The sequence below is a fragment of the Brienomyrus brachyistius genome, chromosome 1 (assembly GCF_023856365.1).
Source record: "Brienomyrus brachyistius isolate T26 chromosome 1, BBRACH_0.4, whole genome shotgun sequence".
Classification (NCBI taxonomy): Eukaryota; Metazoa; Chordata; class Actinopteri; order Osteoglossiformes; family Mormyridae; genus Brienomyrus; species Brienomyrus brachyistius.
The window spans coordinates 18,366,570-18,393,668 of record NC_064533.1 but is presented as its reverse complement, the minus strand read 5'-3'; the positions used below and the strand labels follow the sequence as shown (position 1 = coordinate 18,393,668).

The window sequence follows — 27,099 nt, the reverse complement described above, 5'->3', positions numbered from 1 at the left end:
ATTATTCTCAATGGAAACTGAATTAAAGATCCGCAGTAAGTGGGGCTTTGCTGTCCGAAACATAAAGACAATTGCTCTTGGGCCGGGCAGTTAACTGTCTTTAAACGAAGGGCACTCGCACTGCTGTAACTGTGCCCCTCCAAGCTAAGCCAGGGCACCGTTGTTTATCCAACGCTTTTTATAATGTGCTTGAGCGCAGCTGAGTACGCCACATCTGCGAGCTGAGGGTGCCAACAGGCACGAAATGAAATTTAAATGCCCTTATGAAACGCTGATACTGCCTAGAAACATCACCCATAAACCTTAAATACGACTTGCATAACTCGCCTGCGCCCCGGCCCCTCTGCAACGTACATACCGAATGTGTTTATGCATAACTTTATTTCTTTCTAAAGTATTTGTCGTACATACCGTATAGAAACAAGCTATTTGTTCATTATACACGACATTGAAGGAAGTTAGTCCTCTTGGATAATTTTAAACGAGTTTAACAACTGCAGCATCATCCTTATTTCTTGTAAGTGGAAAATCTCTTCAGTAAAGAGGTACCGTGTTATTGATTTTAATTCGGTAACAGAGTGACGCTGATATCTGTAGCGTTGATATAGCTAAATCAGAAATGTTTGTGCACTTGGGTCTTTTGGGTTATTTCGTGACCCTTGTCATTGTTTTGGGCTTTTGGAGTTCACCCAACCCAGTTCCAGCAGCACCATCTCCAGGTTGTCCATGAAACCATCAGGCTTACAGAGGCTTGCAAATGGCCTACGGCTGCAGGCTGATCTGCTTTGTGTCACGTGCCAGTTGCATGATTGTGCAGATGTCACTCAGCTCCATCAAAGAGAGTCTGCTGCTGTGTGGGGCAGCTCCATATCTGCAGTTTTGTTCTACACCGGGAGAGACGTGAGACTCAAGCAAGGCCTTCGGGCTAATTCCAGTCGCTAACAATGTGAATGAGATTTGGGCTTTGTGGACCCTGATAAATAAACATTTGCTTTTAACTGTGGTTTTGGGTGAGGAGGGAAATTAAGTAATACAAAGCTGTTACTCAAGGTTCTTGCCAATGTTGGCCTAATACTGCTGATGAAATATATTGTACGAAAAAGGTAATGTGGGGACTCGTGTTTTTGCTGTATTGTAAATGACTGCTTCAGATAACATAGGTACAAGTGGGGAAGTTCCCTTTATGCCTCCCCCTGCGAAGGGCAGCCACCTGTTGGGCACCCCAAGAGCTGGGGGTCAAGGGCCTTGCTCAAGGAGCCGGAGACATGCCGAGGTTGGGTTCGAACCGGCGACCTGCCGATCACAGGCGCACAGGCTTAGCCCGCTGAGCCACGCGCTGCTCCCAGTCAGGTGATTAGGGGGCATTCCCCCCCCTACCTCCACCTGAGGTTCTCTGCCTGTTTAATGGGTTTATGTAATGGGTTTATTCTCCCATTTTCGAGTATTTCTTGTTTGATATGTTCCACCAAACCTCCGCTCTTGTAGACTTCTGATCTACACTTTACTGATAAGTTAACTTCAGTCTTTTCCCACGGCTGTTGTCTTGTCCTCAGATGTGTTGGGAGCTGTGGTCATTGCTGCAGCTTCCTCTGGCCTGTTCCTCTTTCTCTAAATGCAGTATGTATGCATCACCGTTGTCTAGCTCCATAAGCATAGATCGAGGAAAAAGGCCTCTGAAGGCTGTTTTCTTGTAGAAACTTAGGATTTGGTGTATGGTGGATGTATTTTCATCGATCTGTTAATGTCTGAACCCTCTGTCCTTGTCGGGCGTGTTTCATAATTTGAACCCCATTGTACAATGCAAAGTGCAAATTTTATGGAAATCCTCTTAGCTGTCATATGTTCTGGTGAGGTGGGACATCCCACATGCTGAAGGTGGATGGTCTTGTGGTTTGGGGTTTTGCATGTGAATGAAAGTTACTGCTGTTCTCCTCTGTGTGATGTTACTGAGAAATGACCCACAATTTCACTCTTGTGCTTTTCTGTGGAGACTTTTTTGTTATCACAGGCTATTCTGGGAATCTGATGGGGGAGGGGGCTCTATCTGCCTAGGTAGAAAGGTTCACCATATTGCAGCAGTTGGAGCTTCTTTTTGAAGTCATTTTTGTGCTCTGCGGTGTAATCAAGAAGCTGGAAAACTCTACAGCCAGAACCTGTTTCCTCAGAAGGTCAAGTGTAGGTCAGTCAGCATCCCTGGAGTCATGGATTAGATTTTAAAAGATTAAATGTTTATAATCCTGAACTATGAACACTGTCAGTTGTGCAGTTAGTCAGCATTCATCTATGGGATGTTCTGTGTATTTTGAGAATTTTTTTGTCGTCTTATGTCCAAGTACAAGCTTTGATCTTCGCTATAGTGCTTGATGTAGGCCATAAGGGCCCTTGGCATTTCTTGTAAAAGCTCTGTATTGCGAGGCTTTTGTGATCATGTGGAATACCTCATTAATTGGACCGTTAATGAGTTCTTCAGTCATTAACGACCCCAACCCAGATTTTGAGGACTGCTGCTGAGCTTCTGGATAATAGTCAGTTGTTGCTGGTCGGGGAGCAGCACAAGCTTTCCTGCCTGTAACGGCCATTGGCTTTTATGGCGCTTATTTTTTTTTAGTTAGTTACCAGCGTTTGGTGTCTAGACTTTTGAACTTCGTTCCACTGTGTTTTAATGACTTCCTCCAAGTCTAATGAAAGAAATTTGCTTAGCTGTGGAGAATACTGTCAAAAAGTACAAGTTTTTTTTTTTTTTTTAAATTTATGTATGTATGTATTTATTTATTAGATGACGTACCCTGTACTGGTAATAATTAATTCTGTAAATTGATCTTTCCTAAAGGCCAGACTAAGTGTGATAAGGAGTTAAGTGTTTGCATCTTGGGCTATCAGGACACTGGACTGATGCCTGGCTGGCAGAGTGATGTGGTTCAGCTGATCAGTGGGATAAAGGGTTATTTTTATCTTTTATTTATCCTTAAGCACTAAGGGTGGCCTGGTATTACTATGATTTATTGAATGTCCTTGTTTGAGGCTTCTTTTCCGTTATGTGTTTTTGAGCTGCCAGCACTTTTATATATCAGTTATTGGGCTTCTAACGTGTTCATTTTAAGTAACTCTAAAGGTTCTTTGAAATTAACTTACCAAATGATACCATGGAAAATTAAGTTGTCTTTTTAAGGTGTTAGTGTTCAGTTTAGAAGGAGGGTGAAAGTTATTAAAATTAGAACAGCTTTGCCTCATAGCCGTACTGCCCCCGCATGTTTGCGATGCTTTGTTGATACAGCTGCAGCGGGGACCGTCTACCAGATACTGGGGGGGATAAACGGGCTCCGTGGAGATGGTGATGAACAGGTGATTCTCGGGGGAGGGGGGTAAGATATCAGGTTGCAGATGATGAGATTGTGCACAATCAAAGAAACGGGTGTTTGTGTGGCTCTCCTTTGCTATCTCTTAACTGTGGACTGAAATCAAATTTTCACACTTGGTTCATGTTCTATCTGCATTTCTTCTTTGTCTAATGTGAAGAATTGCTCTAGTGCTTTTATTACTTTCCTGCGAGTGTTTTTGGGGCACTTCATCATGTTTTCCTGCATTCTTTAGATCATTTGTAGCTGCGTTTTCATCTGGAAACCCTAGTGCCGCCTGCCTGGTTCTGTAGCTGTTCCTTGCTGTGCTGCCTTATCTGATTCGGGTCTCCCGCCAGTGTACCTACTACTTTCCCCATTCATTCCCAGGTAGCTTTTGTCACAGTGGTGAAAGGAGCATTTCTTTTTGCGAGAATGGATAAGGGTTGGGTTAGGCTTGGTTTTGAGGGACGAACACATTTATAGAGCTTTGGGGTTTGTTGCAATGGGTGTGGTGTGTCTAACACAAGTGGTGGAGGAAGGCTTGGTGAGGGAATTGGAGGCAGATTAGATGGAGGTCTTTTGGAAGGGTACCATAAATGAGACAAAGTGCTCCCAACAGGGGGCACCCTTTGGCATAGAGGGGTGCTGGATTTATTGTGCAGGGACTGTCTGATACTTCAGTGTCTGCTAACAGATATAAGATGCTTGGGAAGACTTGATTGTCTGATGTACTTTGCTTTTAAAATGGATCATCTGAAAGGTGGAACCACATGATCTTAATTTTTTTTTTTGTTATAAATCCCTAGATCCTCATATATCATGTTTACGTTTTCCACCCAGACTCCCGTGACCATATGTCCAATGGATAAATACTTCTCCAGAAGTTACCATGAGATGACTGCCATAAATCAGGGAAATGCTGAAGAAAAATGTTGAACAGCCCAAGCTGCCTTTGACAAATGTTAGCAAACATGTATGTGTGGGAAGCTGGGATGTTGTTTTGTGCCTGACACAGCAGGCATGCAGATGTGGAGGCTGATCACCACGCAGCCTGGAGCTGTAGCACCCAACTGGAAGCTCGTGCTGCTAGGTCGGGAGGAGTGTGACCACGACATTGTGAAACGCGGTCTCTGAGTAGAACTTCGGGAAAGCCTTTTGTGTCAACCAACAGTGTCCTCTTGTTGAGGGACAGAGTGGTAGTATTTGAGGTCACTCCTGATATGGGAGAGACTCAAACTTGAAGCCTGCATCGTCTCTCCAGGTTTATGTGGTTTTGTGATGGCCTGGACCAATGTTTCTGAGTGATCTAGGGTCATTACATTATTAATCTGCGAAACTTATGTTTCGGTTTTTCGAATCTCTCTGACTTGGAGTTAAGCCAACAGTTATGTTTTGTGGTGTCCTAGACTAATGTGTCTGACTGATCTGGGGTCAGTACATTATTAACCCAAGCTGTGTTATTAACCTGTGTAACTCATGTTTCAGCTATGTGGGTCTCTGCATTGAGTTAGGGTTGGACCAGCTGGAATGCTTTGAGCCGTGCTCCAGATGTGAAACTGTTTGGAAATGACTGAGCTTTGGGTGACAGTGTGGCCTGCGTTGCTTAAGTAATTCAGCTAATTACTGGGGTATCTGTAACCTAGGTCTGCATAAAATCACATTTTGATTATATGATGCATGCACAATACACACCAGGGCTTCAGATGAGTGTAAATATTTGTCCGAGTGTAAACATTTGGTTAGCAGATTAGTAGCGTGCATAAAATACTAATGTGAGGTGTATTGTAACACCCCAAAGTTAGTTATCTGTATAAATTTTGTGTATCCTTATGTCTAATAAACATGTCGGACTGTAAACTATAAAAAGTCCTGCCACGCCACCAACATGTTTTTTTTTTTTATATGGCTTATTCATGTCTTAAATGATGTGGCTGCTGAGCTGTCCCTTTCTTCACCGCCACATCAGTGCTTCTTGCTTCTATGATTTACCAAAACAGTATTATGTGGCGTGCTGCGCTAACAGAGTTTAATAAACACAAGGATGCACTGTAAAGCCTCACCAGGAGTTAGGTTAATCTATCTAGGTACAGTAATGTGAGCTGATTTGTGCCCATTGAAACCACTTGTCAGTCTTGCTTATTGCCTCCTAGCAGATCATGAGGTCATCCTGGGTCATGGTTGATGTCATCCTGCTTTGGAAATGCCCATAACATTATTTGCTGTCTGAAAACACTTCTGAAAAGTGTCATGTTACATATAATGAAGAGTGTTTGTATGTTTCGGGTGGTTTAGTGTGCCGGCTTTCTGGAACCTTGCTGTGAGGTCGCCTTGGCAGTTGCTCCTAAATCTGCATGTTGAGGTTTTACACGTCGTCGTAGTTTTCAGACTTTTTGTGTTTTTGTGGATCTTGAACACTGCTCGCAAATTCTGTTCTAACTGAATCCCCTTAGCAGGATAAAGTCAGATTCGTCTCCTCTTAGCACTGCCTCCTTATTAGTAATATGGCCTCTACAGTGAGGCCCAGCTTGATTTTACAAAATTATACCTTCTGAGGTATTAGTTTTTCTAACAGAATTTCTAATCTGCTTTCAGGACGAGCCAGGCTGGTCGCTGAGGGATTTGAATGGTACACACTACTATTTTTATTTATTTATTTTTTAATATGATAAATGTGACTTTGCTCTGGGGGTCCCCGAAGGCTGCCTGCTCACGCTTGACTTTCTCTTATATGGGGGCGGGCGACACGTGTCACGCTTCACAAGCGACAGACAGGCAGCGGCAACTAGGAGGAGATGGTCAGTCATCGCCATGTCGCTGTACTTCTCTGTGTGGGAAGTGTTCAGTGTGGATGGTCTGCTCCTTGCTGCTAGGTGACCCGGAGCCTCGTTGTGTGTTGGGACAAGAGGGACAGCCCTAAATGTTTGTTCCCTCACCATGGCAACTGCGTAGTCACTGGCTGGCTGTCTTCAGCGCTGCAGTGCGTGCTTATGGTAATATTTCCACATCATTTTTCAATTAGTCTATATGGGATATGTCGTGCCACCCCTACCCCCCAGGTGTTCTCTGTGAATTAAAAAAACAGTATAATTCCCTCCAAATATTGCCGGCCTGTATAGTCCATGTTTTATTTTTATCATTTTATAAAAACCTCTTTCTCTCTCCCCCCCCCCCATTCTTCTAACATCCAGAGGTGTGGGGGTGGTGGGGGCGTACTGTTCATTGTCTGTAAAATGGGTCAGCACATTTCGAGGGGGAGGAGGGTGCAGTCTTGCGGTTGTTCTTTAACGGGAGGTTTATTCTCCCCTCTGTCCAGTGGGATTGATCTAGGATTTTGAGAAGTACAGTGGTACCTTGGTTTGTGAGCATAATTCGTTCCGGAAACGTGCTTGTAATCCAAAGCACTCGTACATCAAAGCAAATTTTCCCACTGGAAATAATGGAAACTCAGATTCCTTCCACAACCCAAAAATATTCATATTAAAATGATTAATACAAAATATAAAGTAAAAATACATAAAAGAATTATTTGACCTGCACTTTTGAAATGAATCGTGGATGGTGTGAGGGAGACGAGCGAGAGAAGAGGGTTATTTTGTAGGACGACTTTCACTATAACGGAATCACTGCTATCTGTTGGCACACTGGAATCTTTTTCTTTTTGTGTGACTAACAAGGAACCTATCCAATGACAGCTGCTTTTGTCTGATTTCGGAGATGTGACATTGCATTGTCGTTAAACAGATCCATCGCTCGCACCGCTATGCCTTTATTCGGATGGTGCTTTTCTACTAAATTTTGAAGATGAATGTTGTCATTAAACCTGTCAAAGGTGTCTCCTTCCAGCTTATTCTGTGTGTTTAAAGTTGTTCTTATTTTAAAAGGTGACTTTCTCACGAGTATCCTCTTCAATTTTGTTCCCCTTATGTTGAATACGATCATCCAGCCCAGTATGCATGCATTCTTCCGTCAGTTAGGAGACGTCACTGTAGATTGTCTTTGAATACTCGAGAGCCCATTAGAAGTGACATCTGCCCGTGATTTAGGAGCTGCAGATCGTCCCACAGTGCCTCTGGTGGTATTTAAGTCTTCCCAAGTCTCTTCTACCAAATGCTCTTAAACGTCGTGTTTCAGTGGCTTTGCTCGCTGACATGCGACCCCTGCTGGACATCACGGCTAATGAGGGCCATTTCTTCCCCCTTTTAGTCGTGCAGCCTGTTCTGTGCCTCGAGCTGCTTCAGAAAGGAAGAAGCCAAGCTTTCATGGGGTAATTAGCATGTTGGTGGTACTGAACTTGTGTCAGAGCTGCCCATCTGAGTTGGAACTTAAGATGGCGTGAGGGCATGACTTAGTTGTCTACAGCTTATCAGTCACACGTTGGCATTGTTCCCCAACACCCAATTCTGTATCGTTGTGACGTTAAAGACTTGACATTTATTGAAAAGTGTTCCTACTGAATACTCGAGATGCTTCAGCATAGTGGGTGTTTACTTCTTATAGCCCTACCCCACACTGTAGAAAACATAAGCAAGATGTACACAGTAGCAGTTATATTTTGAAGCTATCCTGTGGATTGTAGTGTCCTGGTTATTTAGGTGAACTCCTCTGCTCTTTAACTCCGTGGCACTCTAGATATCGCTGCTGGTAGTTTTGGTCCTCTTGCTTTGTTGATGCCCCTCCCACTCTCCCACACTCAAATGGATCTTTCTGGGCTTGTAGAAGCTGCCCAGAACAAGCTTCTTGTTCTGGTTCAGCGTACCTCTTTGGTACCGTGACAAAAAAAAACCTTAGTTGTGCGTCTGGAGTGAGGAAAAACTGGAGGAGGAGTGGCTTTGGCAAAGGAGACCTGCTCTGATGTTGGCATGAGATCTCCATCCCAGGGCATGCACCATATGGGGAAGCAAGGTTCTCATTTGGCAGCATGCTCCGGTGGGCTTGCAGGATCTCAAAGCTCTGCAGATTCTGCTTATTCTCTGATTTGAAGCAGAGCTGTGAAGTACAGTGGTCCATCAGAAGCTTGAGGGATGTGTGTGTGTGTGTGGGGGCTTTTTTTTGCCATTCATGCTTTTTTTTTTTTTTTTTTTGTTTGAATCCAGATTTTAATTTGCCTTTTGCTTGGACCCCTGTTTTGACTTCTGCTTTGAGCTGTTTCCATTCTTTCCTCACTGTAAATGTGAGGCTCATCTGGTGTGGTTTAGTGAGTATGAAACACCTGTGACTGTTTCCACCAGCTGTGGGCAGAGTTCCTGAGGACGGCCTCCTCACCTCTCCTTCCCCACACCTCTGCAGCCACTGGCATGTTGAGTGGTGTGAAACCTCTCCCCAGCCTGACCTATCTTTCGCACAGTACTTCATTGCACTGCAAGGGCTTATTCACGCTAGTCACACAGCTATTGGTCTGTGGGACGTCTCGGTTGGATTAGCAGGATGCAGTGGGTACCTGTAACTTGGACAAAAGCTAGTGAGTGACCTCCCTTTATTTCTTTGTCTGCCTGGGGTTTTATAGATGCTTGTGGTAGCATGAGAATGTGTGTGTGTGTGTTTGATATATATTTGGCACGGTAGGTGAGCAGACACTGGATTCCCTTTAAGATGCCTGGTGGTATGCTTTGAAGAGGAGGAGCGCGGAGTCTGGTTTCTGTAAAGTCAGGTGCCGAAGGCTGTCTCGGGGATAAATGTCACAGTGGGGTGTGTTAATATTGCTTTTAAAATGAGTCCCCGGCTGTTTGGTTGAGAAGACGGCCCAGAAAGCTGCTTCTCGCAGCAGAATGGCTCTGAAGTCTGAACAGTGCTGAGGTTTGCTGAATGAAAGGTGCTGTCAGTCTTCTCTGGGTGGTGTGTGGTTGCTTTGGAGAATTGCATCTACTAAATTGTAAATTTGTAAGGTAAGGGTGAACGATGGCTGGAAAATGTCTGCTGTGTAAAGGAGCACAGGTTTGGAAGGAACCTCTGGATTAAGTGGGTGAAAAGGTGCGTTTCAGGGCAGCAAGCTCTTAGCATGGATGGTGCCGGGAAGCAGGCAACACTCGGGCTTAAAGTCCAGCTAGGCCAGCTGAAGGCAGTCTGTAAAAATCAGACTGAATAATGCTTGTGCCCTTGAATTACCTTTTGGAAGCGTATTGTCATTTTTAGGTGACACTTGCCCTACCAACCATTACGATTTTGAATCCCAAAGCAAAAATTGTCTGGACTGTCTGACAGGGAGCTGGGAGGGAGCAAAAACGTGGACTGTCTGACAGGGAGCTGGGAGGGAGCGAAAACGTGGACTGTCTGAAGGTCCCCGAGGACCGGATTGTGAAACACATCCCGAATGAACCCATTCTGTCGTCTTTGCAGTTACAGTATGGCATCATTAGGTAGCAGTTTACAGGCATAATGATTTGAGGTTTTAATTATAGATGGTCATTCTGTGGTCGTTTTGATTTCTGCTTCATTCTGTGGTCCCCAATCCTGTTTTGCTCTATTGGCTGCTGTTGCAGAATCGGGGGGGGTGGGGGGGGGTTGTTGTTCAGAATTGTACTGGCAGCTTTGTCTGGTGAGGCAAGCTTGGAAGAAGCAAAACATTCATGTTTGCTGCGTGCCATATTTCGAGAGTCGTTGGCAGAGTACTAATGCTGAAGCACAATCTCTCTCATCAGGACTGAGATTGTTCCTCTCTATCCCCTTTGCCACTGCCTCTCATGCTCTGAAGCTCTTTGTAGGTGTCCCTTGGGCAGTGGGCCAGATCCCTTGTGTTCAAAGTGAGCCTTTGGGGGACATACTGTGAAATGGGCTCAGGCTCAGTGCCTCGTGCTGATAAGTTAATAAAGTTTGATCTTGAAGGCCTCGGTCATTTGTAGGTCTCTCTTGGTGAGCTATTGGCTAATTTGCTGCTTGAGATTTATTGCTCTCTTTGTCAGTATTGGCAAACGCAGGGCCTTGTGAGCCTAGGGACTTGTGAGTTCATAATTGGTTTATGAAGTAATTAGGCCTGCTTGGGCAATGTTACCTAGTTTTTAGGTGGAGCTTAGCCTCCAATTAAAATGGTTTTAAAACGTTCAAGGCCTTTGTTCTTGACTGGGTTGTACCTGCCGCTGGACGCTAGATGGCACTGTGTTGAAGCTGCAGAGCTAGTTCTTAAAATGCATTTTCAGGCCCAGCTGTGGGCGATCAGAGTTGTGTATCGTGGGCTTTTTCCCAAGTTTCTCTTTGCCCTTCTGCCAGCTGGGGGTGAGAGACTCCCCCTTGTTTTTTGGGCCTTGCCAGTGTTCGGAGCCCTCCGTAGTTACTCTGCCTGGAGCTAACAAAGAGCTGCTGTGGTGGTGTGGCTCGCTGCTCAAGCCCGTCCGCTCTCTGTAGTCTTAATTTAATTTTATGTAGCAACTCAAAGGTTCTGAAGTCCCATGGCTCAGTAGTCTTTAGAAACGGAGTCTAGGTCAAAGCCTTTTCACTCATTGCTACTTGGCGGGGGAATGAGCCCTTAATGTTGGAGTAGAAGGATTAATTGGTGACAGCGACGTTCCAGTTGGTGCTGCGAAGTTCAGCGCCACCTGTCTGTGACAGTGGGTTCTCACAGCGGAGTGCGCCAGTTAGGAGACTTCAGCAGAAATTTGGCTGATTGATTGATACATGCTTAGTGGATTTAGCGCCATGCCCCTGTATATCTTGCACTTTCCTCATTACAGCCATTATGCTGTTCTAACTTTGTAGAGTGTTAGTGTCTTGTAACGGGAGGTTGGTGGTTGTCAATTACGTGTTTCTGAACTACGCCTTACCCTAGTGGGCTCTTCTGTCTCTGTAGGACTGAGTGCCTTTATGCTACATTTCCATTGTGTTGCCATTTGAACGTTTGACTTTTCTTCCAAAGAGATGTGATTTTAAGGATTCACACAAGGCCCCGTGATTACATTGGAGCTCAGCCCTATACCAAGCGTAGCTGACCTACTGTAGCTGCTCCATGATCAGTGAAACGGGTTCTCTGGTGTGATGTTGTCGTACAGCTGTTCTGTCACCTGCTGACCCAGGTGCTGTGCTCCCCTTTCAAACTGTCAGTCAGCAGACGTGGTGGGTAGCCGGCTAATTCGACAGCAGACTTCACCCTCTTACTACCAAAGCTGGCTATCCGCTAGAAGAGCATCTAATATGATGAAGTTCAGTGACTCACTGTGGTACCGCTGTAGTGAGGGGCTTGTTCCAGAGTCAGAGAGGGGGTGCTTTATGTAAGACAGACCTAGTTATTGCATGTGAAGTAGCATTTTCTTATTGTCCAAGAAATCAAAATACTGCATTTCGAATAGTCAGTGTAGCCCGTCACATGTTAACCTTAGCATGCAGGAAAAACCAGTGAATTCCAATGAGTTCTTTACTCCTCTGCATGTCCACACTCATCCACATGTTTACTCTTTTTAAAAATAACAGGAGGTGTCGTGATCCTACTGAAACAGGGGATCAGTCGTCGAGGAAGTTTTTCTGGGAGGGATTGTTCTTAGGACAGCTGATTTGATCCCTTTGAGTGTCTGTGTGCCTATTTATGGTCCATTGGCCGCTATCAAAGCCTCGCCGTTCGGCCCATAAATGGCTGCTCCTGTGTGCCACCAGTCACCGCTGTGCCTTTAGTCTCATGTGGCCTGCGCTAGAAGCTTCTGGCTTCTTTGGCCACGTTTTGAGAATGGTGTTCCATTAGTTCCTGGACCCAGGTGATGGAAGGCTCACCTAAACTCTGAATCAGGCTTTCAGTATGGGGCTCTGACACCCAGCCCGCCCACCCGATTACTCGCATGCTTATAGTCCCCCCCTCCCTCATTCCCTCGTCCCCTGACCTGATTTATCTCACCCCCGCGGTCCCCAGTTGGAAAGCACCGTTTCTAATTTAGTCCGCCCCTGAATCATCCTGACTATAGCTGCCGCATGCTGCTCTTCAGGGAGCGTGTGGTTGCACTGGAGCTCGCTTGTCATTTTGCCCCCCACCCCCCCGATAGCACAAGCTCAGAGCCAGTGACCTTCACCTGTCAAAAAAGGGTGTGAGGGGTTTGGCGCTCACCCATCACCCTTGGGTTCCCACGCGTCCTCCCCTGGCAGTGAGGAACAGCCTTTCTGCACTGCGGCACGTTGGACTTGCGTTGGCTTTGGGTCTTCGGAGAAGGAGCCGAAGCAGAGTGAGTGCCTGGTGTTTGGCCGCATTTATACCCGCCGCTGCTAAAATGAATGCCCCGCTATTCCTGTAGTATGGGTTTTCCTTCTAATTTGTGGTATGGATGTTTTAGTAAATCTGAAACCCACCAAATCTTGTCCCTGGCTCCCTCTAACAACCTGCTTATGTGTGGAACTTGGGACCCAGATGTTAATTTAGGATGGTGGACACGTTAAAATATCCTTCAGACATAAACATGTATTCTAGAAGTTATTACTCTACAGATATGTTACAGAATCACGTGAGTGCTTTCCATGTCATCCTCTATCAGACTGCACGCTTTGTCGTTTATGTAGTCCCCCTCCCCAGTTTTAGCTAAATGTATTTTTCAACCAAAATAAAATGCAAAATAAGCATCATTTCTTGTCGTATATTAACATTTGTGATTGTCTTGGGTTACTTTGAGAGATTGGCCTGTTGTAACAATGCCGTTATCGGGAGAAAACGGTTACCAAGGTGTTCTTGATGGACAATGACATTTTCCTAGGGATGAGGTACCTGCCTATAGCCCTGTTTTCTAACTGGAGCTTGGCGAGTCGTGGTATCGGCGTCGTTCCACAACCTCCTGCAGCCTTTGTTCCCCCCACTGCCCCTGTCTTTATTTTTTCTGAGTGCTGGAGCCAGGAGCCAAAGCTTTCTGCTGCAGCTGTTTGTCTTTCCGCACCTGTCGTTCCTGTAAAAATCCGCTGTCAGGAGGTTAAGCCTGTTTGCCTCGACTCTCTAGAGCAGGCAGCCCTTATGCAAGCTCCTCTTTGCTCACTACTCTCTAGTAGGACTGGGCACTTCATCAAGTTTTAATCTGTTATGATTTTGGCTTCCAACAATTATCCAAAAAAAATGAAAAATCGAGATAAAAGTTGTCGCATTTAGTTTCACGATGGTGCTCCCATTTCGTCTTGTTATAAATCTAGCGTACACCTTTCCTTCCCCTTTTTTGTTTCTCAGTTGAATTATATTTGCAGTTCAAGGACACCCAGACAAGTCAAAAAAATGCATGAATAATTGTGATCTCAGTATTGATCAGAATAATCAAGGTGATTTTTGCTGTAATCAAACAGCGCTACTCCCCAGGTGAGACTCTGGTAGCTTGGGCCCTGGATGGTGCCCAGATACTCTGGGTTGCCTGTAGTGATTTTGAGCAGGTTCGGTTGAAGCCCATCTGGTACTTTCGGCAAGTTTCACTGCCGGCGCCCCCTGTCCAAGGCCAGCTGAAGCCAGTTTACTAAGTCAGCACCCTGTCAGAAGATGGTGCCCTGTGCAGCCGCCTGTGTCACCTCTTGGGTTGACTAATACTGACTGAATGTTCTTATACTGCAATCATATTTTTGTGCCTCATCTAGTCAGAGACCGTGCCTTAACCGTATTTTTCGCAATTTAGATTTTTTATTGATGTTTTATTGGTTTTATATAAAATTTATCATTATTACTGTTATAAATTGATATTTGGGATTTCACTTTACTGATTATGCATCTACTTGACCTAATTGTATTACATATAATTCAAATTTCCAGAGACAGACTGAAGCAAGTAGCTATAAAAACTAAAATGTTGAACAGTTATAAGGTGTTGCATCATAAAGTTATGACCGTTGGTACGAAGGACACGTATAGTTAACAGGGGTCCCTCTCCATGCGCTCTGCACAGCGAGCCATGAAAAATTCTTACTGTATGGGAAATTTCAAGCAGAATCCTGGGCTCAACACCAGGCAAATACGAAACGTGCTTTCAGGCCGCAGGAATCTGTCGCAATAACTGTCCTCCGTGGAGGAAATCTGAATGTCAGCAGATAACTGTGGAGGCATCGTGCATTTAGGGGCAACATTATTAAGTCTCTACTGTTGGTTATAATCGTGCCATGGTTGCACTAAGTTCCCACACGGAATCGATGTGTGGTGTCCTGTGCAGCTAAGGATGCGGCAGCTTAATGTTGTCTGTGGACCTGGTGTGGAGGACCCCAGCACTCTGCTGCCTATTGGAGTTGCTCACCAACTTGTTTAACCTTGTTTCCTAATGGTCCCGCATGCCGTCCTCTTCACATGCTGAGGCTTTTATGAGAACGACGGTGTTTAGATGCACTTGTTATGACCTCATTTGCTATTTTCAACAGACCTGTTTATGATGTGAATTTTGGGCAGCTTACTACACACGCTACAGTGATCTGTTTTGTAGAAATGATACCTGGGATCATCATCTCAGCCATGTGGGCCAGGCCATTCCTGTGCCTTCACGTGAAATCTGTTGGTTGACATCTCACCCCATCTCTGAGAATCTGATCCCTTCTGAGCAGGCCTCTGCTCATGCGGTTGGGGGTTGTGGGTGGGTGGTCGGATGGGGGTGGTGGGTACTTCATTGAGTAAGCTTCCAGCAGGGAGCAGCTTGGGCTCAGCCATTGGTCCTTTGGCTGGACGCAGGCCTTGTAGAGTTTGCTCCTAATAAACCGTGATGTCACCAAGCAGACGCCCGGTTTAGCAACATCTCTCCTGAGAATATCGCATGTGTAGCTGCTCTTCCTGAAGAGTGACAGCGAGCAGACGGAGGCAGTGTCTCTTAAATTTAATAAAATGTATCTATAGCAATATGTCAAGGGCAATTGAGGAAGGAAATGGGAAGTGAAAGTTCTCCGAGTTTGAATGTACATATATTATATCAGACTTTTTTACTTAATCGGCCTTCGTTCAGTAATGTTAATAATCTGTGCCTTAGCACTGCCACATTCAATATTATGGGATGATAGTAGTCTCAAAGTCTAAATGGTCCTGTGATTGTATGTTAAGAGCCAGAAACACTCTAGTTACAGGTATGTGAAATGCTGTGGAAAAGATGTATATAGCCATTTTTGTGGTCTGCTCCCTTTGCATGTAGGAGGACTAATTTTATAAAAGGGTCAATGACGACAAAGGGTTGGCTAGATAAGTAATTCAAAAATCTTCTGAAAGTTTTGAAAGCAGATATCAGGTTTGTCGGTGTACGTTTCGTATTCATGTTGGTTTCGTGTCATTTGACACCACATTGGCACTGGGGGTGCGAATCAGCAGTGACCGCCCAAATCGACACAGATATGTTTGTCGATTTTCAATATGTATTGCAATTTTTAAACAGATTTTGCTGAAGATCACTTCAGGCCTACATTTACAGTAAAGCCAAGGATGATGGTGCCCCTTTTGGTCACTGTGTTTTCAGTTTCGAATATGCAATGAAACACGTTAGGTCTGATAAATTCCTTGACATGGGTGAAACTTAAATTCACAAGTAGATAGTTTCATATGGAAAACATTTTAGTTGTGGCTTTGTGTTAGTTACAGCTAGTGCTAGAGTTCATTGACTTTTTTTTTTTTTTTTTTGTGTAGAAGTCTCTGCATATTAATGACAGCACTGTGCGAACTTGCGCATGTCAGTCCCTTAAAATCAGGCTGTGTGCAACTGGGCATGTATATTAGCAGAACCAAATGTGAACTACCTAAATTCATGTTTTAAATTGATGTTTCTTTTGACAATATTAAAATTGCCACCTTGATGTATTGCAATAACAGAATCATTTCCCGCCACCCATAATTGTCACCATTTTTTAATTTTTATTTTTTTTTTAAAACAAAAGGCAAGAATGAATCTACCTGAAAATGTCAAATGGTACAACCACAAAAGAATGAATATTAAGTATTTTTATCCATCTGGAGTGTATGTAAGTGTACTCATACAAATAATTACTTCATTTTCAAATATCACAAAAACAGGGGTTTTAGATTTTAGCTGAATTACTACATATAAATTTGTGTTTTGTAATACTGAGTGGTGGGATTTGTGCTGAAAACACCTCTCTGTAAAACTTTTAATTTCCTTCCACATTTAATTTTCCCACATAGTGACATTTTTATGAAATACTGGTTGCACCAAGTGACGCAGTTGCAACACCTGACCTTGTTTCCTCAGTCAAATGCCATTGCTTGTTGAAGAAACTGATGCTGAATATCAGGCATGACAGTCAAGCAGGTCAACTGAACTTGCTTTATCTAAATGTATAGAGAAACATCCAAAGAATCGTGAACTTTGTCTTCAGTTGTGATTTTAGCTAAAAAAAAAAAAAAATCTAGCAAAAACGAATCCAGGTAAAATCTCTCTCTCCCCTCTCTCTCTCCCCTCTCTCTCTCCCCTCTCTCTCTCCCCTCTCTCTCTCCCCTCTCTCTCTCCCCTCTCTCTCTCCCCTCTCTCTGTGTTCACACTTGGTTTTAAAATGCATCTTGAGCAATCAGATCACAAGTACACAGCACTAAATACAAGTGTGAATGACAGCCAAGACACATTGTGATCCGATCACTGAAACCCCTTACCTAAGTGATCTGGGACCGCATGTTTTGTAGTTTAAACATTAATGTGTCCTGATGTGTCCCTGACAAGGATGTCACAAGAGAATACGTCATCAGTGCAGGAAATGGTGGTTGTTTTGGTGACAACAGACCAAATCTCAAAAGTGGAGAGGAGACTGATGAACATGGTTGGAGTACAAGTGAAATCGGATGCTGCATTTCCATTTGGGCAGATGATTCAGTCCAAAGAGAACTATCATAACCTGCTTGTCTGGTGACAGACTTGTGTAATATCTGAGTGCAGGGCCATTTGACCTTCTAGCACAAGATGTGTGATTTAAAATCAACTTCATAAACGAAAGTTTATAAAGTAACGAAATGACTAACAAAATCTAAATGGAAGTGTTTCAAACGTAATTTTTAAGGTAAATACTCATTTTCATAATTATGATGAATTGTCAGTGCATTCCTGTTCTGCCATTTGACATGTAAACTTAAGCATACCTGACCATACTCTGCAAAATGTCAAATTATCTGATATTTTACAAAGTTACTCATTTTGGCTTGCAGCACTGAGAGACAAACCCCTGATGACCCTATTTCATGTCACATGGATTTCTTTCTCTATATGAACTAAACAGCTCCTTGAATGGTGATTACACCTCCTTTGCACTAAAAGAAGTTGAGCTGACTAACATGAATCCCCAAATTAATTTGAATATTTAGAAAAATGATTTTCCACTATGTTTTCAATTAAAACAGCTCTAACATGAGATTATGATAAACTAGTTGATAGGGTGTTTTATTGAGAATTTCACCTTTTTTAAAGCAAGTTTATTCGTAACTTTTATTTTTATGGGTACACCACATTGGCATTTTTGCCATTATCCCTCAAATATTTTTTCAAAATTGATTTAAAATCCGAAATTTCAGACTTGGTCTTTTAATAGCTTTAAGTAAAGTATATGGACGACAAAAAATTGCATCACATTATTAACCCAAAAAACTTAAGTTCATTGCGTTAGTCTGGAAAGTGCTCAGACAGCTTAACCAGACTTTTCATCCATCCATGTGACACTTAAATGCTTTAGCAAGCACTTGTCAAGCCGTGTTTCTCCTTTACATGTTCCTCTACGTTTTATTGGACATTTTCTCTCGCGTATTTGCATTCATTGTGTTTTTGTGTAATGCCATGATTCACACCAGTCTTTCGGTTCCTCTATTTCCACTCTTTCCTCTTATTCGCGTTACTTTCAGGGAGAGGGCTGTCATTTTTCATGTAGTGCGGATGAACAGTGCGGCGTGTGAGATTTCTGCCAGGACTGTGTTTGCACTCCGTATGTTTGGGCTTTTATTGACTTCAAGTGTTTCCTGAGCACGGTGTGGTCACGGATCTTTACCAGAAGCGTGGACCTCATTGAAGGCCAGCGGAAGTCATGACTGGTGAACGAGCTGGTAAGGGTGACAAGTAGAGCTGCCATATGAGACCTGATGGAGGCAGGGCAGTAATGTGGTATTTCTTGTTGCTATTCCTGAGCGTGTCGCGTTGACTGGCAGCCCCGTGTTAAAAGAAGGTTACCAACCAGCTGGTGGAAATCTGGTTGGGGAGCCTCGTCATTCCTTTTGTTGTTTTGACACTCAGCTTTCAAGCACGCTGTTATCTTTAATTACAAGTGATGTCAGCTGATGAAGGATTCATGTCTGCGTCTGAACGTCTGATTGCACGTTGGCTGGTGTGGGATAGGGCCGTCAAGACTTCTTCAGTGCTTAGCTTCCCTGTCATTTTGGGGTTGTGGTGGTATCTCAGAACTGGAAGTGTGTCATAAGAATTTTTGCCTTAGATGATTTCAAAGCATACATTTGAGATTAGCTAACTGTTAAGCGTCAGGTTGATTTTTAGCGTGCAGTCTTTCTGAATCACGAAACGTCCTCACTATAGTAAGACTTAGTCCTAAGGGCTGCATTGTTTTCCTGGCATCTGTGAGGCCAAACAGATCCAGAAGCATGTTACTTGGTAGTATAATTTGTTTTCCCATTTGTTTATCCGTGGTTCAGTTCTAGCCTGCGGTTGGTTTTCATGGGTTATTGAGCCTCTGAGATGGGCTTGGAGCTTTCTTCTGTGCTGTCCTTTCACTGCCTCTCTGCTAGCAGTGCTGGCTCAGTCTGTGAATTCCAGTGCTGGCACTGGAACAGAAAAACGTCCTCTTTGAAAGCGACAGGGAAATGGCATGGGGGGGGGGGGGGAGCGTAATGTTTGCAGAGGTGGAAATTCATGAGTCCGTCATGTGCAGGTTAGGAACTTGATGCTGCGATGAAAGGCTGTCCTTGGCTCAGGGGGGATGGACCTCTTGCCATCCTGAAGGAGAACTTTCTTTGTAAAAGGGGGAGTTTAATGAACGTCAGGCTGGAAAGTGGCCCTCCTACAAGAGCATATCTGTATTTTTAACTTCTTTTTTTTTACCCATATAATGAAGCTCCGTCGTTGCAGAATTGACCTAAATCTCCTAGAATACCAGTTTTATGATTATAAGACTGGGCCGTATGCTACAGGTCCTCTTCTGTGGTACATCTGCTGTATCCATCCAGTGTTCAGTAACTGCATATCCCGTTTGGGTTCGAGTCCAGCAGATCCCGTCCCAGGGAAGCATAAAAGCAGATGCTCATTACTTTTATAAAGTTGATTTTAATCACACGTCTTTACTGTGAGAAGAAATGTTAGAATCTGCCAAATTTGCGGCCTAGAACCTACGGTGTGCCGACTACCTGAGTGTCTGGTTGGCTTTGAGTTGGACTTCGGTGGTCGTCCTCATTTTGGTGTCCTTTGTAAATGTTTTCATGTGAGAATTTATACTCGGCTTCTTTTTCCAGCTCTCCGTTCCAGCATTCTGGTTTAAATCTGTGAAAAGGGAACATTTATGTTACCAATATGAAGACGGATTGGAACAGTGGAGCAACAATTCGAAACATTGGGCAAATGCATCCCTAGTTAGAAAAAGGGCACCATTATTACTGCAAATGTATACCTTCTGTTATCGATGTTGAGTGCAACTTGTGTGATTTTTGTGTACATTCTGGATATTGATGGATACATGCCCAGCATGAGTCAGAATGCTGTTTTTGCTATAATGGAATCTCACTAAGACTTTGTGCCAGTAATTTATAAGTTTCAATTTGAGTTCTTGTGAGCCTGTATTTCTCTCTCTGCTCTGCTGAAGCTGATTTTTGTTCAGTACTGCATGGCGCTAAGAGACCGAGATTATAACCTTTCTCTACACTTACCAGTCCCTCCCCCCCCCCCCCCCCCCCCCCCCCCCCCATTTTGTTGGCTGGGGCTGACTCCTAATAAAGGCAGCTGTGGACAGGAAGTGGCATGGGCCTGGTCTGGGTGAAGGGCTCCATCCCTGGAAGGTGCTGACAGCTCCGCTAAGTAGAGGCTGATACGTAGGTCACGTTGGCCGAAAGCTTCTCTTTGGGCTCTCCCATGTGTTCTGATAGGGTTCACACAGGTCTCCATGTTTGCCTTCAACCTGAAGTAGAATTCCAGTCATGCTAAAAACTAGGGCTGGACCTGTATGCCTTCAAGTGTCCACAACCTTCTGAGCTAGGGGTGTAATTTCCCATTATGACACGCTGTATCTGTTCCTACTTCAGCGTGTAAATGGGGCTGGACGATCTATCGATTTCAAATCGAAATCGCGATTTGAAACAACGTGATTAGGAAATCGCAAAGGCTGGGCTTTAGGATACACATTATACAGCATGTCGGACCCAGGGTTTAAAACTGTTGTGAGAATAGTTTTACAAATTCATGCCGTGCTTCCTGTGTGAGTTATTCTCACCAATCACAAGCGCTGTGCATCTCGCGTGCCAGTCATGCTCACCAATCAGAAGTGGCCCAAGAAGACTGCCCAAGGAAACCCAAGGAAAATGTTACATTCGCGGTGCGGAAAAATACTGATTCCGCTACTGAGCCATAAGTGAATTGCCTTCCTATTTCATGGTCCGAGATTATTTCAGTAAGGTCCTATCATACCTGTAATAGTCGTGTTTAATGTCATATGTTTTTGTGCTTATTAATTTTAGTATTTCCAAAGATGAATCTTAAACCCACAACAGTGATAAAATAAAAGCCTCGCTTTAACATAAATACTAAAAATAGATCGCTTTAATCGCTATTACAGTTGGGTATGGGCACGTGGTCTTATTTAAAGATACAAAAAGAAACGCATATAATGTTTATTCATTCGTTTTGTATTTGAGTAACAAAGCAAAGGATTAAGCCGCTTCAGTTAAACTGCATTTTACTTCTCAAAGTTCAGGGTTGGCAACTTTGGTCAGCTGCATAGCGTGAGATGTTCTGTTCTCTGTTCTGCACATACATTTACATGTATGTAAGTTTTATTACCTTGTAAATAGTCTGTAGGGTTTACAAACTGCTGTAACGTTTTTGATGCAGCTAATTTTAAGTTCAGAATGGAATATAGATTTGCCGAAAGATCTTTCGTGAGAGTCTGAAAGAGTTTGCAACCCTGAACACGTACATTTTTTTTTTGTTTCACCTGAATTGATTTGTATAGAAAATAACGGTACTGTTGTTAAAAAGTGGAAACTTCAACCAACATGAAATCACCAATAAACGACTTCTATTTATTCAACATTTTATAAAAATGCAGACTACGTTTAAATATTTCCCGCTTTACGGTTTCAGGACAGAACAGCCACTCTGTTATGAACATTAACGGCTTTCTGAGTGTTGTTAGCTGCTGTTAACACTAAACACATTAGCGCAAACAAAAGGGCTGCATACACCGAAGTAGTTTTTACTTGTTCATTTGTGTGGGGGAAAAGGCGGTTCTAGTGTTTTTTGGGGGCTAATCAGGGTTAGCCGCAAGATCACCATTTCTCTTTTGCTGCTCATCCTTGTATTAGAATATAGACAGTTTAATATTGATGTTCTCATGCTGCGTCAAATGTTTTAAAATTACTACAAACTTAATATTGAATTGAAGCTTGACATAAAAAAATTAAGTTGCGAATCGAATCATAATCGCAATGTCTGTCAGAAAAATAGTGATTTAGATATTTTCCCCAAATCCTGCAGCCCTACGTGTAAATAAAGCTCCTTGCTCTTGCTTGCTGCCAGTTGTCTTTGGCCACTCCCTCTTCTGAAGACCGCTCTAATACGTAGTCCTGAATGGTTCAGGTCGTTCAGCCACCTGTTACTATGACTATGCTGTTGACAGGTGAGCAACAAAGCTCACTTTGAACACAGTGGGTCATACCCACTCAGAAAGCACCTGATTGCACTGATGGTCATTGTCCAATTTATGTAACGACTCTATGTTCCATTGTTTGTGTGTGTATGTGGCACTCAAATCAGTTTTTGACATAGGGGCCAGAGAACCTTTTGTGCCGCACTGTGTGAATGCAGTACTGATTGGTGCCATTGTTTGGGGTGGAGCTTCAGGCAAAGGCAGAAGACTCATCGTAATTAGGCACAACCCAAACAACCACTTGTGAACCATTCAACTAAAAGTAGGAGCTGGTTTTATACTCTGAAACACTGAACCTTGACTGGCTGACCCTTCATTTATTTGTGGGTGGATCATCCTTTCTGAAATTCTCTCTGCCTCAGAATTGTCACTTTCTCATGTATGAGGAGTCAAAACTGAAGTCTTTGCTCTCAGACTCCTGTCTCATTTGATGTGAAGTATTCCATTAACATTATTGAGATGGTTACTAGTCTTTGAATCAGCAATTCAATGACATACTCATCTGTCTGCCAGGTTGTAGTAGCTTTTCCATTTGAAGCTGAATGCACTGCGTGATCAATATTAACCTATATAGCTTGATGCCATGCATCAAAACCTAAGGAATACCCTGGAGCTGGTTATACGTCCATGAAGAAGCAGCTAATAGACACATGATTCTAGATGTTGAGATGGCCTGAAGAGACAGTTGTCCAGGAAACGCGTACTGGTTCTGCCGCCAAATAATCTGCTTGCTGTTTAACCTGTTTGTCTGTACTTGCTGTGTTACCCAGCATCCTCCATGAGTGAGCCGGTTTTTCAGATGTGGCTTTCCAAGTTTGCCGGGCTTGAGGCTGTTTCTGGAGGATGCCCAGGCTTGAGTCATTCTGTTTTTCCTTCTCTCCCCTGCCCCACACCCTGTGCTGCTCTCCTGGCCATTTGCGTTCTGGAGAGCCGAACGGTCCTTAGGCAGGGGGCTGAAGTGGAAATAACATTGAGAACGTTCTGGCAGACCCAAGGGTGGACTGTTCCTTGAGGTTCCACGAATGGAGAACTCTGATCCCCGGGAAGCCCTGGATGCAAAGATACTGGTGAATTGTGTATCTTTGAGTTAGAACTTAAATTCAGATGCGTTTGTGAAGTTTAGTGAACACATAATTTAAGGCATCGTGACAGTTAGGATTTCAAAACCTGATTGTTATCTACTCAGTTACGGTAAACATAAGGCGGTAGACTTCTGTGCCTTAAATGTTACTTTTTAGTTTCTGCAAAACTTTACAGCATCCAGTTAGGGGAGGTATGCTAGCAAGGGAAGAAGCAGCCCAGGTATGCATCAGACGTCACATAATGATATCTAGCTTGGTCAATAGAAGGCCAGGAAGCTCTGTCATCCTGAGCTTGACCTTTGACCTTGCGGCAGAGCTTCACTTTTATTAGTACCATTGCAGTCACCCTCTGCCCACAGCTCCTATCCAGTTCTGGGGAGAGGGGGCTGAATTGATGGCAGTTAATAGCTTCCACCCCACCCAAAAATGTGATTCTTTATCTGGCTCTGTCCTTGGTATGTCTGGCTTTTTAAATTTTGCTTTCATGCTCAGAGGCAAGAGAAGTGTGAGGTAGTCATTTTAAAGAGTTGCTTGGCTGTTTTTATGGTCTTAAGCACATGCTGCCTCCCTGTTGAAAGGTGGATATGAGTGGGCATGCGGTCAGTCTAGGGTATGAATGCTGGATGACCGTTGACAAGTGGCCAATCGGTGTACCCGTTACCTTATTAGGGCATGTGACTTGGGTCGTGAGCCTGGGGACTGGGCCAAGCTAGATTTGTGTGTGTGTGTTTGCACAGCCTTGTAATTTTTGTCAGCTTTGTTACTTGTGCACCTTTTTCTTGGTCTGCATATAGGTCAAACGTTTCGCGTATATCAGTACTTAGCTGTCTTTACACATTTGGTCTGAGTCTTGGCATGATTGAGAGAGGGTGGCACTGATTGCCAGAGGGAGAAAGTCAAACGCACCTTGTTTGTTTTTAAAACCGCTGACCACTCAAGGCTCCATTTCAATAATCCTTCTGCTCAGATCCTGTAATTGTCTGGATGGGATTCCCGAAATATCTGGTGGTCCAAAGTGTTCTTGACCCTGAGGTCTCCAGAGTGTGTCTCTTGTACCGAGTGATTGTAGGACTTATTTTTAATTTGCATACCTATTGTTTTATTGGTACAGAATGGAAGCCAGTAGTGTCTCAGCCAACGGACTTCCCAGTCACATACTTGCCGGAGGCCCATCTGTCTTGCTTACTCTAAATCTGGGTTATCTTCTAGAAGAATTCCATTTCAAAGATAGGTTGGGAGGCTGTATGAGAATACACTTCTAAAATGAATTCCCCTTTCTCCTCCTCCTTCCCCTCTTCTCTAGCTTCTGACTGTTTCCAGAAGAGTATGAAGCATTTTCACACACCCAAGATACGGAAATTGGTCACGTAGCTCAGATTTCAGAACATCAGGGTCCGGTATCAAAGGCTTGTTGGAGTTCACTGTCCTCTGGCGACCTGGCTGTTGCGCTGAATTGTTTTTTCCAGACAACTCTTGCCAAAAGAAGCTCAACTGCAAGACAAAATTGACACCCTGCGTTTCTGGTTCCAGTTCTAGTAAATTCTCTAGTGGTTCTAATATGACCTGGTTTCTGTGCCTTCAGTGGCTTCTCAGTGTCCTGAAATGGGGCAAAAACAAAAATAAAATCTGCATGGTGTCAGATCTCTTGAGCACCTTCACACTATCTGATACATCAAGCTCATTAAGTGGGTTGATGCTGTTCCTCGGAAGCTGCATTTATTGGGTAAAAAGATAAATTCCCACACTGCTGGTATTTCTGTCTCTGTGCCATTGGGCCTGATTATCAGTGCCAGCAGCTGTGGTGAGAACGGCATTCCCACTGCCTGGTTATGACCTGGAGTAACTTAAGTTTGGCATGCTTTAATTACTCATACTGCTATTGAGTCTGCCTGTGTAATGGCTTGGGAGGGGTGGTCTTTACAGGAGGCTGGTCATTGTGGGAGATCTCTGAGCTGGAGATGGTTTTCCGCAAAGTTTATGGAGTTTCTTGGATTGGGGGGGGGTTTGGAGAGAACTTCTTTGTAACAAAACAATAGATGGGACTGCAGCCCAGATCTCACCCCCCCGGTCCACTTAAAGGTTTCAACACTGCATTCCTGTCACGATGCATTTCAGGCCATCTGCCCCCGCATCAGGCTGAGGGGCTGGGTGATTTTTCAAGTTGTTATTGATGGTGTTAAATTTGGGTCTGCTGTTAAGTAGCTGGACTAAAATATAACGGGCTTTTGATTCCTTTGAGGCAGGGAGTTTTGAATTCAGCCTTATGGCTGGGTTTTTAATATTCATTGTCCATCTTCCTTAAATGAACTGTAATGACCTGAGTAAGGAAGTTTTGTGAAGGATGGTTCTGAAAGAAGGTGGTTAGTCAATGTTCACATTTGAGCAGATCATGGCTTTTACCTGGCCATTTGTGCCGTCAGAGCTTTTGTCTGGCCGTGACGGTAAGAATACAGGAATCAATCTTTCTGGAAAGATAAGTACTGCTGATCTGACTATTTAGGACAGGTGAAATTTGAGTGGTGTTTTGAGGCTTTTCTTGGGAATGTTCTGAAAACACAAATATTTTTTGTATTCCGAAGGCAGCCATTAGCACCAGCTTGGTCGGGGATGAGGGGGGATAGTAATCACTACTGGAAGAGTTTTTTTTGTAGGAAAAAGTTGGGAACAGGGGTCGCCTAGTTTAGAATAAAGAATGTTACTTCACATGGGAGACGTAGATTTTTTTTTCCTTCGGCGGGACAGGATATCATCGTCCCCAAGGCCTCACTGGGACAGAGGAGGTGGTCTGTTCCCTTGACGGTCTATGGCAGCAGTCGCATTTGCTCCTGGTGATTTCAGACACTTGTGTAAATAGATCTTTTATGTTGTGCAAATGCTTTAGCGAATACCTGTGCAACGTAAGCGCGTGTGTCAGTGTGTGAGAGACTGGAAGAGTGAGTGAGAGTATTGTCATCTGAATCATCTGAAGTTCGTATAGGGTTATCTAAAGATCGTCAACTTTTTAGCCTTTTTTTTAATTGAGGAAATGGTGTGTTCTAGTTTTAAAGCTGAACCATATGTCTTAATTGTCAGGTCTTAATCTTATTCACAGCCCACACTGAGAAAGTCAGATGGTCTGAATTTTGTCTGTCATCACAAACAAGCATCACTTGGCTCTGTTGGTTAGGCTTACGCCTGACTTGTACACCAGGGTTCATAATAAGGCTCTGAGTTTGTTTACGAGGCATGACTCAAGTTCTGTCGCTGATGACAGAGATTTAGCTTTTTTTTTGTTGCATTCCGAGTCAGCGAGTTTGTACACGTTCGCATCCCGCCGACTCATGGGGAGTGTCTGTGTACTCTACGGTGGCGGAGTTGGGTCGGGGGCATGGGGGGGGGGGGGGGGGTGAAGAACGTAGAACCTGTGTGGTGTTCTCCATAAATCTGCAGATTTAGAGCTTTTTAGCAGCGTTCCGTTTTGCCTCCTCTTGGGATGGTACACTCATTTAGCATAACGATACGATTAGTCAGAGTGAGTCGTCTTGCAATCTCTCTCTCTCTCTCTCTCTCTCTCTCTCTCTGCTTTCCCCTCCTATCATTCTCTCACTCACGCTCTCTCTCTCTCCCTCTCCATGCACTTCAATGTTTCTTTCGTAGCTCAGAGATGTGAGGAATTTCTTACGCTCGTTTAAACCTACCGTTCTCACCGCTTCTTCTCTATGTAAACCTGTCCTAGGCATTATTCCCATGATGCATCTCTCTGCGCTGGACTCCCTCATCCAGACCGTCTCCGTGGCACATCCTGTGCCTAATTTCTGCCTGTAATCTGATTAGAGGGGTTGGTGAGAGGTAAAGACGAGGAGCAGGAGGAGGTTTTGTTTTGGGGGGGGGGGGGGGTGCTCTGGCTTTAGCGACGCTCTGAGCTGGAGTGCAGCTCTGCAGCTCTGCGACGGGCTGTC

The 27,099-nt window shown here is 44.0% G+C and overlaps 1 protein-coding gene across 3 annotated transcripts in view; it reads left to right on the top strand.

The window, feature by feature from the left end:
• svila (supervillin a) overlaps nt 1–27,099 on the top strand; it is a 72,100-nt gene that overhangs the window by 701 nt on the left and 44,300 nt on the right. The window contains exon 1 of one of the 3 annotated variants that reach the window (XM_048980059.1): nt 12,332–12,469. The exons of 1 other annotated variant lie outside the window; for it this stretch is intronic. Coding sequence is in view for 1 of the 2 variants with exons in the window: in XM_048979890.1 (XP_048835847.1) it covers nt 18,243–18,261 (19 nt within the window). In the remaining variant the exon portion in view is untranslated. Of the gene's footprint in view, nt 1–12,331; nt 12,470–18,093; nt 18,262–27,099 lie in introns of those variants that run through there. One more of the 3 variants, XM_048979890.1, reaches the window with a different exon arrangement.